This window comes from Sphaerodactylus townsendi, linkage group LG05 (genome assembly GCF_021028975.2).
Source record: "Sphaerodactylus townsendi isolate TG3544 linkage group LG05, MPM_Stown_v2.3, whole genome shotgun sequence".
Taxonomy (NCBI): Eukaryota; Metazoa; Chordata; class Lepidosauria; order Squamata; family Sphaerodactylidae; genus Sphaerodactylus; species Sphaerodactylus townsendi.
In genome coordinates, this window is record NC_059429.1 from 65035694 (window position 1) to 65049171 (window position 13478).

At 44.6% G+C, this 13478-nt stretch overlaps 1 protein-coding gene across 1 annotated transcript in view; it reads left to right on the plus strand.

Annotated features, from left to right (window-relative positions):
• Positions 1 to 13478, plus strand: part of USP24 (ubiquitin specific peptidase 24) — a 115234-nt gene that overhangs the window by 83968 nt on the left and 17788 nt on the right. Inside the window, exons 49-51 of the mRNA XM_048495840.1 lie at positions 2427 to 2551; positions 5627 to 5768; positions 7013 to 7163. Of these exons, the coding sequence (XP_048351797.1) occupies positions 2427 to 2551; positions 5627 to 5768; positions 7013 to 7163 (418 nt within the window). The remainder of the gene's footprint in view (positions 1 to 2426; positions 2552 to 5626; positions 5769 to 7012; positions 7164 to 13478) is intronic.

Below are 13478 nucleotides of genomic sequence, written 5' to 3' on the forward strand. Positions count from 1 at the left end.
CCTGGTGGTATACACCGCACAAGGCAACAGTCTCGCTTCACAGTACTCCAGGTTTACCCCATTGATACACGTAGCCAAGGTCCTCCTGCTGGCCTCAAGAAAATCTTGGAGCACTTTGAAGTCTTATTATTAATGGACCTGGTACGTTAAATAACACCAAAGACGAAGCAGTAGTATCCTGACCTCACCAATACGTGGCCGCTCGATAAGGTCGAGGAGGTCAGAAGGCTTAACCAGCATAACCGTATCTCATCGCTCTCTAATACATGGCCGCCTTCCTACGCGCATATCCACCCCGCCCCATCAACTGCACAGGGATCCCTAGCCCCAGTTCTGGTGCCCCCATGACTCTACTCAACCTCCCTCCACCCAGAGCCTGACTAAACTTCCCACAAAAAAGGTGGGTCCCAGCTCTCTGCCAATGAACGCGTTCTAGCCTAAACTAAATCTTAAACTATTAGACAGGCTGGGCAACCAACTATAGCTTGTCTACCTAATTCAATATTAAAATACAACCAATATTTACAGTCTATAACAAGTAAGAAAATACAGCACTCCCACTATACTACTCTCTCACTATACTCATCTAGACTATAGACATTATAACACAATCAGGAGTTTGGTGGAAATTTTAGGCCATTATAGGCCAGGAGCCAGAAGAGGGCACTAGATGACAAAAGGAGCTGCTGCCACCAGCTCTCTGTGCCCCCTATAGAAGTGTACGATGTAATTACATAGTCCACTGGCAAGTCAATGAAACAGTGGCTCCCACCACTCAAGCCAGCTGCCTCACATAGGCTGGGGCCCAATTAAGGGGAGATGAATCTCACTTGGGGGGTAATAGTACAGGGGGGTACAGTCTGGTAGCAAACCGGGATGCTCCTGCCACCAGCCACCCCGCTTGACTCCCGAGCAGAGAACTCCACATTCAGATGTTGTACGCCAGAGTGTTGACCAAACAGCCCTCTCACAGCTGATTCGTCTGACGTGAAGCCAGAACATGCCTCTAGATTAATTCAGTACTGGGATGTCGTTCTGAATCCATCTGTTACCTTGTTGCAATCTTTTGATTAATTTGAATTCATGAGCTTATTTCATGTTAATATTTCAATGTGTGTTCTCACTGTAAATTATCTTGTTGCTGACCATGAGAACTGGAACAGTATTAGGAATTTTGTGGGAGATGTTTAAGCCTTCACATTTCACAACTAACAGTTAAGGTGAAGGAAGCTATTAGAGGAAAAAAGCTTCCTTCAGAAACTTTGCCCAAGTGAGACAAACAAAAACAAACGGCAACTGTACAAAAGGAATGCAAGCAAACAATTAGAGGTTTTTTTAAAAAAGAATTTTAAAGGACATACCGCTAAACTTATCAAGGCCAACAATAAAAAATTATTTAAGTACACTAGCAGCAGGAAACAAGCTAGGGAAGCCCTTGGACCATTGGATGACAATTGGAATAAAGGATGAATAAAGGAGGATAACGCAAATTGAAGTTATAGGGCAGGTATCTTTTCCTGAACAGATGTTTTGTGGAGGGGAGAATGAGAAGGTGGGACAAACTGTGGTAACAAGGTAGGAAGTTCTTGATAAATTGCAAACTAGTAGGTCACAGAGACTGGATAGTGTTCATCCTAGAGTTCTTTAAGAACTCAAATGGGAAATGGCTGAATTTCAAATGATATGTAATGTGTCCCTAAGATCAGCATCTGTACTGAAGGCCTTTAGAATGGCTAATTTAATACCCATTTACAAAAACAAGGAGCTGTCAGGAAATTACAGGTTAGTTAGCTCAATGCCAATTGCAGGAAAATTGATGGAAAGCTTTACTAAAGATAGAATTGTCAATCATATCTAAGGACAAGCCCTGCTGAGTAAAAACTAATAGGGCTTGCATCTGCAAAGGTCGATCTTGTCTCACTAATCTTTTAGAGTCTTTTGAAAGTGTCAGTAAGCATGTAGATCGGAATGAGCCTGTGGACATTGTGCATTTGGATTTCCAAAAGGCTTGTGACAAGGTCCCCCATCAAAGACTGCTAAGCAAACTTCATAGTCATGGGATAAGAGGACAAGTCCTCTTATGAATTATGGATTGAAAGCTGGCTCAAAAATAGGCAGCAGAAGGTAGAAATAAATGGTCAGTTCACACAGTGGAGAGATGTAAGCAGCGGGATCCCTCAGGGATCTGTTTTGGGACTGGCGCTTATCCCACCATAGTTAAATTGTGGAGCTTTCTGCCCTAGGATGTGGTAATGCCTGCCAACTTGGAAGGCTTTAACAGGGAAGTTGACTTGTCCATGGCTACTAGTCGAAATTGAGGCACCTGCTTGGCCAACGTGTGAACAGGCTGCTGGACTTGGTGGGCCTCGGCCCACCCATCATGACTTTCTTTATGTTCTAATACTGCTTGTTTTTATGTTATGCAGGGGATCCGGAAAAGGAAAATGGTACAAATTTAATGATACTGTTGTTGAAGAATTTGAGATGAACGATGAAACATTGGAATATGAATGTTTTGGTGGAGAATATAGACCAAAAGTTTATGATCAGTGTAAGTATTAATTTTCAGTTTGTTGCTTTCAATTGCATTTAAAACTTCTTTATCTTGGGGTTTGGTTAATCATACGGTAGAACTGATATAAATAACATTAATGTGCTTTTATTATTCAGGATCTTACAGAACTTTGGATATAAAAGAATCTTTGATTTCTTAGTGCATATAGCAAGATTTTTCAAAGACAACTGTGGGGTTTCGTATTCCTCAACCTTTGTAAATACAAGTTTACCAAATAGTTTGTTATCTCTCTTCAGAAAGTGTCAGGCATGTTAAGGATATGCTCCTACTCTTTAGCTAAGTGATGTAAATGTTTATTTATTTATTTATGTAATATACCGCCCCATTCCCAAAGGGCTCTGTTGTCCTTTCGTATATCTCAATTTGGTCTAATTTTTTAATTTCCTGATTTATTATTATTACATTTATTACAATTCCGTGCCAGGGTGCCTTTTATTCTGAAAGGGTATGACATATGTTTGATGCATTTATATACTGTCAATCTATTCAATGCAATTTACAAATCAATATGATATAACCCACAAGGAAAAGGAGACAGGAAGCCAAAAGCTGAGCATAAGAAGGTTCAGGCAGTTAGACAAAGTATTTCATTTTTCAGTAATGACCAGATGGGATAGCTGCTGCAGGAGACATTTCTGACATGGCATGAAGCCAAACGTTAGTTGGTCCAAGGCAGGCCTTGCCCCCTCTTCTGTTCCACTTAGAGAAGGCAGTAAAGCCCTGCACCCTGGATATGCTTCCAAACCCCTTCCTGTGTCTTTGCAGACCTGCATTAACACTGCCTGCCTGCCAGATCTGGAAATCTTAACATTTATTAAGAAGAGCTAAGATTGTAGAGAATGAAATTTTATTTTATGTGCTGGCTAAAAATGTAAAATGCAAATAATTCTCATAATGTTGGGCAAAGTGGGTTCGTACCAACATGTTGCTACATATATATACACTCGTGCATATTTTTCCTGCCCAGAGAGAGCATTTCCACTTGGAAAATATGTGCACACTGAACTAAACATGCAGTGTACTATTTGTTACTATTTGTTACATAAGCACAACTTCCTTGGCAACAAACAGAATGTGTGAAAGGGTCAAAAATGTACTCTCCATACGTACATATATAGCTGCCTTATACTGAATCAGGCCATTGTCTACTCAGATTGGCAGCATCTCTCCAGAGTCTCAGGGCGAGGTCTTTCACATCACCTGCTATTAAATGCCAAGGACTGTCTTCTGCATTGAAATATGTTCTATTTCAGTGTCACAAGTCTATCCCATGAAATTGGAAAGCTACATATTGTTATTACTTACCACATGTATGTAATATCCTTCTCTGAACTGCTTGTGGGATACTTAATTACTAGTATTGTCTGTGCCTCTGAGAGTAGAATATACAAGTGGGAACCTGTAAGGACTTGCAATGGGCATCTTCCCATTCCCCCACTTTTTTCCTTTTTGCCTTCTCTGAAAGCCCCCATAGCCTTTTCCCAATTCTTGCTTCCTTCCTTCCCACAAACAGTAAACCTACTTTTATCTGTCCCTGTGTCTTCAGTGTTCTCTCCCCCACTTCCCAGCAGCTCCTACCTAGGAATACTATAGGACAGCTGTGTGGTGGCACCCACTAGACCATTCCCAAGTCCTCAAGGACTCGTCAGGGGGAATTACTTTCGCCTTTATCCCCCTTTTCACATTATTTCCCTTTCCCCTTCTTTTGGAAACCCTCATATCTTCTCCCTTTTCTCTGCCTCATTCTCTCCTCAGCCATTCACCAACCTACCTTTTAATTGCCTCCCATATTCAACCATATTTATTATATTCATTTATACCTCACATTTCTCCATAGTGGGGACCAAAGCAGCTAACATTATTCTCTTCTTTTTTCCCTCACAACAAACCTGTGAAGTAGGTTAGGCTGAAAGTATGTGGCTGGTCCAGAATCACCCAGTAAGCTTTCACAGCAAGATGGGGTTTCAAACCTGGGTCTCCCAGTCCCTACTCTGAAGCTCCAGCTTCTACACCATACTGGCTTTCATAGGGTGACTGATGTTGAAGAGCAGCAAGCAGCCAGGCCTAGTTGAGTCATGCAGTTCAGATGGCATTAAGTCACCCAGGGGGTGCTGTCAGGTTGTGCTCTGAAGAGTCTTCTCTCAAAGGCTAAAATAGCCCTGGAAAAGACCCTGCTCCCCTCTCCTGTTTTTTACTCACAGAAACAAAGCCTTGAAATGCTGTAGTTGCTTAGCAACAACCACTGAGGGAAACTGTTAAAGCTACAGGTGTTCATTTTATTGTTTTGGGTTTTTAAAAACCTACCAGCATGTATGTTAGATTTTAGATTATTCTGCAAACCTGGAGCAATGTTGTAGAAGGTTTGTTCACAGCTCAAATCACAGGATTTAAGTATCCCCAGATATGGCTAGCTTAGCTATTAAAATATATGATTTAAGCTGAATGAATACTCCTTTGCTTGGTGATCTTGGGTGAATCACTCTATCACATCCTAACAGGCCAATCCGAAATGGGGGGAAAGGGCTGAAGGGATTTCTGGAGGCGGCGCAGGCTTATGTCAACAAATTTGCACTCCCTGGAGCACTTGTCTCAGTGAATGGGCGAATTCACTAGTGAATTTGCCACAACCTTCCAGCACGCCAGACACAGCAAAGAGTGCCCCATCAGCCTTGCCGCAGGCATAGCAGAGATGTGGCCAGGAGTTTACACCCCAGCTTTGCCTCTGGATACACTGGGTTCATGAAGCCCTATGGAAGGCTTTCCAGCAGGGGGTGGGGAGTTATTTTAATTTTTTTTGCCTCCCTGCACAGCCAAAAATCCCTCTGGAGGCAGTATGGTGGTGCATCAGCACTGCAGTCCCCGCCCGCCTGGACCTGTGGATTAGGTTGCCTGCTACCTCACAGAGTGATTGTGAGAATAAATAGAAAGAGGAAGGAACCATGTACATAGCCCAGAGCTCCTTTAAGGAAGACTGTCATAAAATATGCCAATTAAATTACAGTTGAACTTGTATTCCTGATTCAGGAGTGAAATAATTCAGTTTCTTTACAGCAAACCCATATCCAGATGTTCGGCGTCGATACTGGAATGCCTACATGCTAGTTTATCAGAGAGTTTCTGATCAGAATTCTCCTGTCCTGCCAAAGAAAAGTCGAGTCAGCGTGGTGCGTCAGGAAGCAGAGGATCTCTCCTTGTAAGTTTGCTTGCCTCTGACTTTACCCATTTGTTTAATGAATAAACACATTCTTCACTAATCATCTGCCTTAAAAATATTTTAGTTTATAATCTGAAGGTTATTTGTTCCATGGGGAAATTGGTAAAAAAATTTCTAGTGTTTATAGAAATTTTGCTCAGAATGGCTTCTGAGAAGATGTTTTATGGGTCAGGAGAATGTTATAGATTTAGGAGACAGCTATACACATAAAATGGTTGCCATACTGATTTTTTTTTCAGTCTCAACCTTGAAATGTCTACAATCTTTCTTAATTTTAATACTACCTCAATAAACCTGAATTACCCCCATGTTATCCTAACGGTCGGAATAGTTGTTGTCAGAGTGGCTTTCTCTCTGTCTTATTTCAGTTTTTTCATGGCCATGTTGTTACAGTTAGATAAGATACATATAATATACAAAAGCATCTCCTTCAGGATATATACCCCATCATAATAACTAAATAGTTAACTCATTGAACTTGTAAAATGTAATCCTACATCCCAGAGAATATCCTCTTAATAATAATAATAAAGTGTGATGCCCTTTCCCAGGCTCTTGCTCACTGTTCTTCTTCAAGGAGAAGCAAAGTCTGTTGAATGCTTTAAGATAATATAGAGAGAGGCCTCCATTAAGACATTTGGGCCAAGTATTGACATAGAAGTGGTGGAAAGTGTCATCAAGTCACAGCCAACTTATGATGTGCTGTAGAATATTTAAGGCAAGAGACAAGCAGAGGTGGTTTGCCATTGCCCACAACTATGTAGCAACCCTGGACTTCCTTGATAAGTCTCCCATCCAAGTATTTAACCAGGACTGACCCTGCTCCACTTCTGATACCTATCAAGATCAAGCTAGCTGGGCAATCCAGGACTAATACATTCCCTATAACTGAAGCGCACAAAATGCAGACAGCATCCTAATAGGAGAGGCGCTGTACTGGCATTTTTATTTAAATACATACAGTTCAACCTGAAATAGGATAACACCATTCTAAGACACTGATGGATTGCACAGATTGTATGTTACTGTGGCTGTGGCCAACAGATAAACAATTAATTGATTATTTTGTTCAGGCCGTTCATATACATAGGAGTAATGTAAAGTACTGTCGAAAGTATTACTGAATGAAGTCAACATTTGAATGTTATTTAACAGTTGAAAGTTATGCTGTCAAGGAGCCTGGAGATCTTGTTGTAAATTTTTTTGACATTCATTTTTCTCAGATCTGCACCATCATCACCAGAAATTTCGCCACAATCATCACCCCGACCTCATAGACCTAGTAGTGATCGCCTGTCCATCTTGACCAAGCTGGTTAAAAAAGGAGAAAAAAAGGGTTTGTTTGTAGAGAAAATGCCAGTTCGGATATATCAGGTAAAAATAGTATAGATGATTGGATATACTCTAGAAGCTTCCAGTTTTCACAAATTCACAAAATGAAATATAGGTTGAAAGTTAATGGAACATAGATATACCTCAAGGATTTTGGTAGGCTTTCCTTTTGAAATAGTGTGTTTCCATGACTATCGTACTTTTCTTTCTGAGGGAAGAATGCAAGCATTTGACAATAAATAGGAATTTATTCTGGGAGAAGATCCAACTCCCAAAAGCAAAAGAGATCAGCAGCAGTGGTTACTTTACTTAATCTCTTTATAAAAGAGAAAGCTGCGAGTATCAACATGTATGTTTTATTTAAAAATTCCAGAAAAGAAGAAATGAATATTGACATAGCTACTATAAGAATTATGACACCAGAACATTGTATTACAAATTTCTCTCTGTTTCCAGAAAGGGGAGTCCAAGCCAGATTACTCCCACTTCTTCTGTAGGCAGAACCATACAAATTAGCTGATTGGTATATATCAGCAAAGGGAGGAAGGATTTCACAGTTCGAATTATGTCTGCTCTGCAGCTAGATTCTTTGTCTGTCCCACTTCAGAACTTCTAGAATTTTCTTTTTCTGTCTCCTAACTTCCTTTTATCTTTCCTTTTGTCTGTCCTTACCTGAGCTATTACGAAAATTATTGCTTAATACTTGCCCACTTCAAGAGGAATTTGTCCCCCCTAGCCATCCGGCCCACTCTGCTACCTCAAAGCTTATCTTATAGGAGAGCTATCTAGCACTTAAGGCACCTAGCCTGCTGCTAGTCATAAGATGCTGAGCCAATCATCTAGCAGGCAACTGGTATCATGCTTCAAGGGATGCTGCAAAGCTCTCAAACAGCTTTGTGAGCTCCCCAGAAGTTCTTTCACACATGGCACTAGCAAAAAGGAGAGCTCTCCAGAAGAGCTTTTCTTAATTTCCAGCCTTTCTTTCAAGATCTTTTAAAGGATTACTGCTGTAACGTATGTGAAGTGTTTTGAAAGTTGTCCTAAAGGCACTAAATGAATACTTTATTGATATTAATATTACTAATATCTTGAAATGTGCAGGACTCCCTTAACCTGTAACCAGCATTTATAATTACACCATCCACATTTGTTAATGGTTATCTACTTAACATTTAGTCAGTTTTGTGTAAATCTGTGTAAAACTGTGTAAATCTATCGTTTATTACAACACTTCAGAGAAAATAGGTTCAGTCTTTTCTGTAATGGTTCAACCCCTCCCCCAAATGAAATACAGTGAAAAGAAAAAAATAGGACATAAGAATGTCATTTCTCTTGGATGGTTTCAGCCATCTTTTGGGTCTTCTTTATCCTTCCGATTTTGGTAGGCAGGAAAAGATATTTGGTCACTTCCTGTTGGTCTGTTGCCACCAATTTTCTCCAGTATCTTTTCCTGCCTCGTTGGTAGTGCAGCAATTTCGACAAGCTCCTTGCTAGTTTTTCTTGTGTGTTTTTTCATCGTGGTACAGTGAGTTTTTTGGTTTCCCTGGTGTTGTGGCATGCTTGTGTGTTTCCCACCCCACTAATTCGCGGCTTGTGTCTCTCCCTGCACCCTACTGGGTCCGGAGACCTTCCCCTCAGTAGTTTTGGCGGCAGAGGAATTTTTTCCTCACAAGCGTAATGGCGACGGCGCCCTTTTCCCCTGAGAGGGAAACTTTCAGCAGATCGGCCGCAGAAAACACCAGGGCGTCGACGAAACTCCTCTCCCTCCCCCAGAGCAGCCGATGGGCTGACGAACAGGGGATTGTAGCCGCCTCAGAGCCTAACGACCGGCGCGGAAGGCAGCCGCGTCCTTCAGGCTACTGCGGAGGGAGACGCGCCAGTTCAGCGCCCGACCCGCCTGCTGGTCGCCGAAGCTTCGCAGCCGGGAGTCATGGAGACGAGAGAAGCGTAGGCCCGGCGGAGGGATGAGCAGGCCAGCAACCACCTCTCGGGGCGCCGGGATGGCGTCTTTTCCCGCTAAGCGGCGCGAACTTGCAACGATGGGAAGCGGCAGCATCAACCAGGCAAGAGGGTTGCCACCGTTGCGGGCGGGGGGGGGCAAGCAGAGAGGGAGGCGTTCCAAATGACTGGAGTGCTTTTCTCCCCTCATCAATTAAGTTAAAACTAATGTCCACGGCTCCTCCATAAGGGAGGTGAGGTAACTCAGCAGTCTCCGTCCCGAGCCAGGCAGGGGAGAGGAGCAGAAATTTCCGTTCAAGGTCCCCTAGATCCTGGGCACAGAGACAATGTCGTCATGGGATTTGTGCTCTGCTTTGATTCTCCTGGACCTGAGTGAGGTCAGTGAAGGGGATCTTCAGTCTGATTCAGACCACTTTTCAGATCCCGAAACGCAGCCCCTGGAAGTAGCTGAAAGTCCCACCGCATGTTCAAAATTGAACAGCTTACCACATTGTTATCAAAAAACCATAGCAGGTTTGGAACTGCATGATTCAGCAGAAGCTGAAGACCCCAATCCCACAAAGGAAACCAGCTAAGCCTATCAAAGGCTGCCCTAAAGGGCTTCGTGCCATCTTCACAGCTGAGGAAGATAAAGCAAAATTTTTCCCTCTACCTCCGAGGTCATTTTGAAAGAAAATTCAAGAGGGAGTGGGTTAATCCAGCTGACAAAGAGGGGTTTGCCCCTCAGTCTTTAAAAAAAGTTGTATCTTGCCCCTGACCATTTTGCACAATCTAATCAAAAAAACCCTTAGTCGACCCGGTGTCCGCCCTGCACCTTCGGGGCTTAGTCTCCAGAGATGGGGAGGGTAATTGTTAAGGGACCCCATGGACCAGGAGGGCAGACAGCAGCATGTGCAAAGTCCATGAAGCAGCGGGCCGCGGGTCGCCATGGGTTTTAGCCCCCACAGCCCACCGGTTTCTAGAGCCACCATTGTCTGGCTACAAGCGTTTGCTGGCTATCATTCCGCACCGGGTGATAGGGTGTTGTGTCAGGGAAGGAGTAGAAAGAATCATGATGGCAATTGTCTTTCTTGGCAGACGGCCTTCGCTAGATGCCTCTCCTGACCACATCACGCATGTATGCCAAGCCCGGCATCTGTAGCCCGCCGCATACTGTGGCTTAAGCCATGGCAGGCAGACAACCTCTCCAAAACTGTAGTTTCCAGCTATGACTTTGAGGGGGGGATTCTGTTTGGCTCTGAGCTAGATAAGATCCTGGTGGAGACTAAGGATCACAAAAAGACCATGCTGCACGCTCAGTCAGAGGCGGACAAGCCCAGATTTCCTCTGCCTGACCAGCTTCCTTCGGTCCTTTCGTTCGTCCTTCCAACTGCACAGAGGGACCTCCAGGAGACCAAGTTGGCGAAGCGACAGAGCTCCCGCTACCGTGGCGTCAGGAGAGCCCAAGGGCCAGGGCAAGTCAGGGAAGCCCTTTAGAGCCGAATTTAACAATAACAACAAGGCCTGACTGCCTGGACGCTCTGGTCGGCGGACGCCTCCAGTTTTTCCATCACCGCTGGATCCCACCGTTTGCGGACCGCTGGGTCCAGGAGATAGTTTCTTCAGGCTACTCCTTAGAGTTCCTTTCCTGGCCCAGAGATCATTTTCTTCCCTCCCCAATAGGTACAAATCCAGAAAAAATCAGCTAGGCTCGCTGGCGGCCATAGAACACCTGAATTTGATCAAAGCCATCGAGCCAGTGCCGGCGGAGCAGAGAGGGATGGGAGTGTACTCCCACTTTTTTACTGTCCCCAAAAAGAACAGGGACACCAGGGCTATCCTCAACCTCCGCCATCTAAACCGTCATCTTCGGAAATTCAGATTCCGGATGGAATCTGTGAGGTCCACTGTGGCGGCAATTCAACAGGGCGACTTCAATCCCGTCATTAAGCTGTACCTGAAGGGAAGCCTACTTTCACATCCTATCCATCCCTCCCCATCATAGGTTTCTTGAGATTGGCTCATGGGGGACCAGCGCTTCCAGTATGTGGCGCTCCCCTGCGGGTTAGCCACGGCCCCCAGAGTTTTTCACCAAAGTGTTGGTGGCAGCAATTGCTTTAGTTTCGCAGCAAGGGGTGCATATCCACCTCTACCTCGGCGACTCTGCTTATCAGAGTCGAGGTCCCAACTCCAGGCATCGAGAAGCGATGTCCTGCTAGTGCGAGAGACCCTGGCGGACCATGGTTTTCCCTGGTCAGAGCCTGGACAAGAGCTCGATCCTCCCCTCTAAGGATGGAGCACTCTAGGAACTCTAATAGACACCGTGGTCTTTGCACACTGTTTGTCCCACCTCCAGCAAAGGTCCTCAAGATCCAGGAGGCTTGCCGCAAAGTGCTGAAGGAGTTTTTCTGACAGGCGGTCGTAAACGGCTAATTTCTCACCATGATAGCAGCACCGCAGTAGGTCCACTATTGCCATCTATAGTAATGCGTCCTGGAAGGCTTTCTCTAGATGGTGCAGGAGGAATGACGTAGATCCTGAATCTCCTCTCCCTTCCCTTCATCCTGCCGCTTTTTTTGCAAGAAGGTTTTGTCTCGGGGTTCACGCAGTTCCTACGCTTCGATGCGTCAACTGGCGGCAGTTATAGCCACCCAGCTTCTGCCCCCCCCCAGTGGAGGGTTTCCTCGGTCACTCAGGCATCCCGACATACAAAAAATTTTTTTTGAAGGGGAGTTCAGCAGTCCCAGCCCCCCTGTAGCAGCACACCGTTTCCCTTCCTGGCGGCTACATGTCGAATCCCTGGGATGCTCTTACAACTTCCCCGTTTGAGCCAGTTCGAGTCGATACACCTTCGGCTGGCTTCGTATGAAGCTCCTGTTTTTGGTGGCCATCACCTCGGCCAGACGGATATCTGAAATCAGGGCTATCTCTGTTAATCCTAACTTGTGTCTTTTTTTCCCTGATAGGGTGGTCCTGAAGCCCAACCCGTCATTTCGACCCAAAGTAGCTTCAGGGTTCCATCTAGCGCAGGACATAATCCTGTCAAATTTCTGCCCAAAACCTACCCATCTGCGGGAAAGGCTTTGGCACTGTCTGGATGTGAGGCGGTCTCTCAAGGCGTTTATCATACGCACAGAACAACTGAGAAGATCAGAATCACTGTTTGTGAATGTAGTTCCACCCAGGGTAGGTGAACCGATGTCCACCGCCTCCATCAGTTCTAACATCAAAGCGTGTATCATTGAGGCCCACAAAGCGAAACAGATTCCAATCCCCACTGGGATTACGGCTCATTCTACTTAGGGAGTGCGGCTGCCAACAGCTGCCCTTGTTAAGCCACGTTCCCCTAGAGCAGATTTGTAGGGAAATGGCCACTTGGGCCTCTCCCTCTTCCTTTGTGAGAGGCACCCTACAGGCTATCCCTCTCTGGATGCTGTCCAGGCCCTGAGTCCTGGAACACGCTAGGTGAAAACTAACTGAACCACATGCCTTTTGGGGCACTGCTGGGGGAGTACCCACAAGATGGCTGAAACCATCCAAGAGAACGACCCATTGGATACTCACCGTGAAGGGGTCTTCTCTTGGAAGCCATCTTGGCCCTCCCTATTCGTTCTTTTCTCACAATGTGTCCAGTCATAGTACTGAGGAGTTTGTCCACTGGCCCATGTGTTCTTGGGCAATTGTTTATATGTTAATGTTTGGTCCCTTCTATGTTGGCTTTTTGGACCTTTTGTTGGTTTCATGTGGTTGGTCTGTTACTTGTTTGTGTGAATCACTCGGCCGGTCAGATACTGGAGAAAATTGGCGGCAACAGACCAACAGGAAGTGACCAAATATCTTTTCCTGCCTACCAAAATCGGAAGGATAAAGAAGACCCACAAGATGGCTTCCACCACCCAAGAGAAGACCCCTTCACGGTGAGTATCCAATGGGTCGTTTTAGATTAAAGCCGAGGTCCATCTGGTCCTCAGCAGTACAGCACCAAATGCTCACACAAATAGCTGCAGGAAGATGGACATGACCTGATGTTTGTGCTCACCACCCCTTGTGATCAGGAAAATACTGATTTGAATTTGAGATCTCTTCTTGTAACTTTGATTGATGGATCTGCTTTTTAATTAATGGTGGCTTCAAAATGATGTGGCAGTGATTTTCCATAAGTTGGCAACTTTCTGTGAAGGATGTCCATTGCAAACCTAGTGGCATTAAATTTTAATGAACCTCTTAATAGTTCTGCCATTTACTCTGATAATTTCAGTTGCCCCTTTGTGTACTTTTTTCCAGTCCAACCAGAACTTTGAGATGGCTAAACCAGAAGGGCATACAGTATTCTTTCCCACATTGATGCCAGTCTCTGTTCCTAATAATTCCTAGCTTTGAATTGGGGGGAGGGGGGCATTTTTCCCTATTTCTCTATTT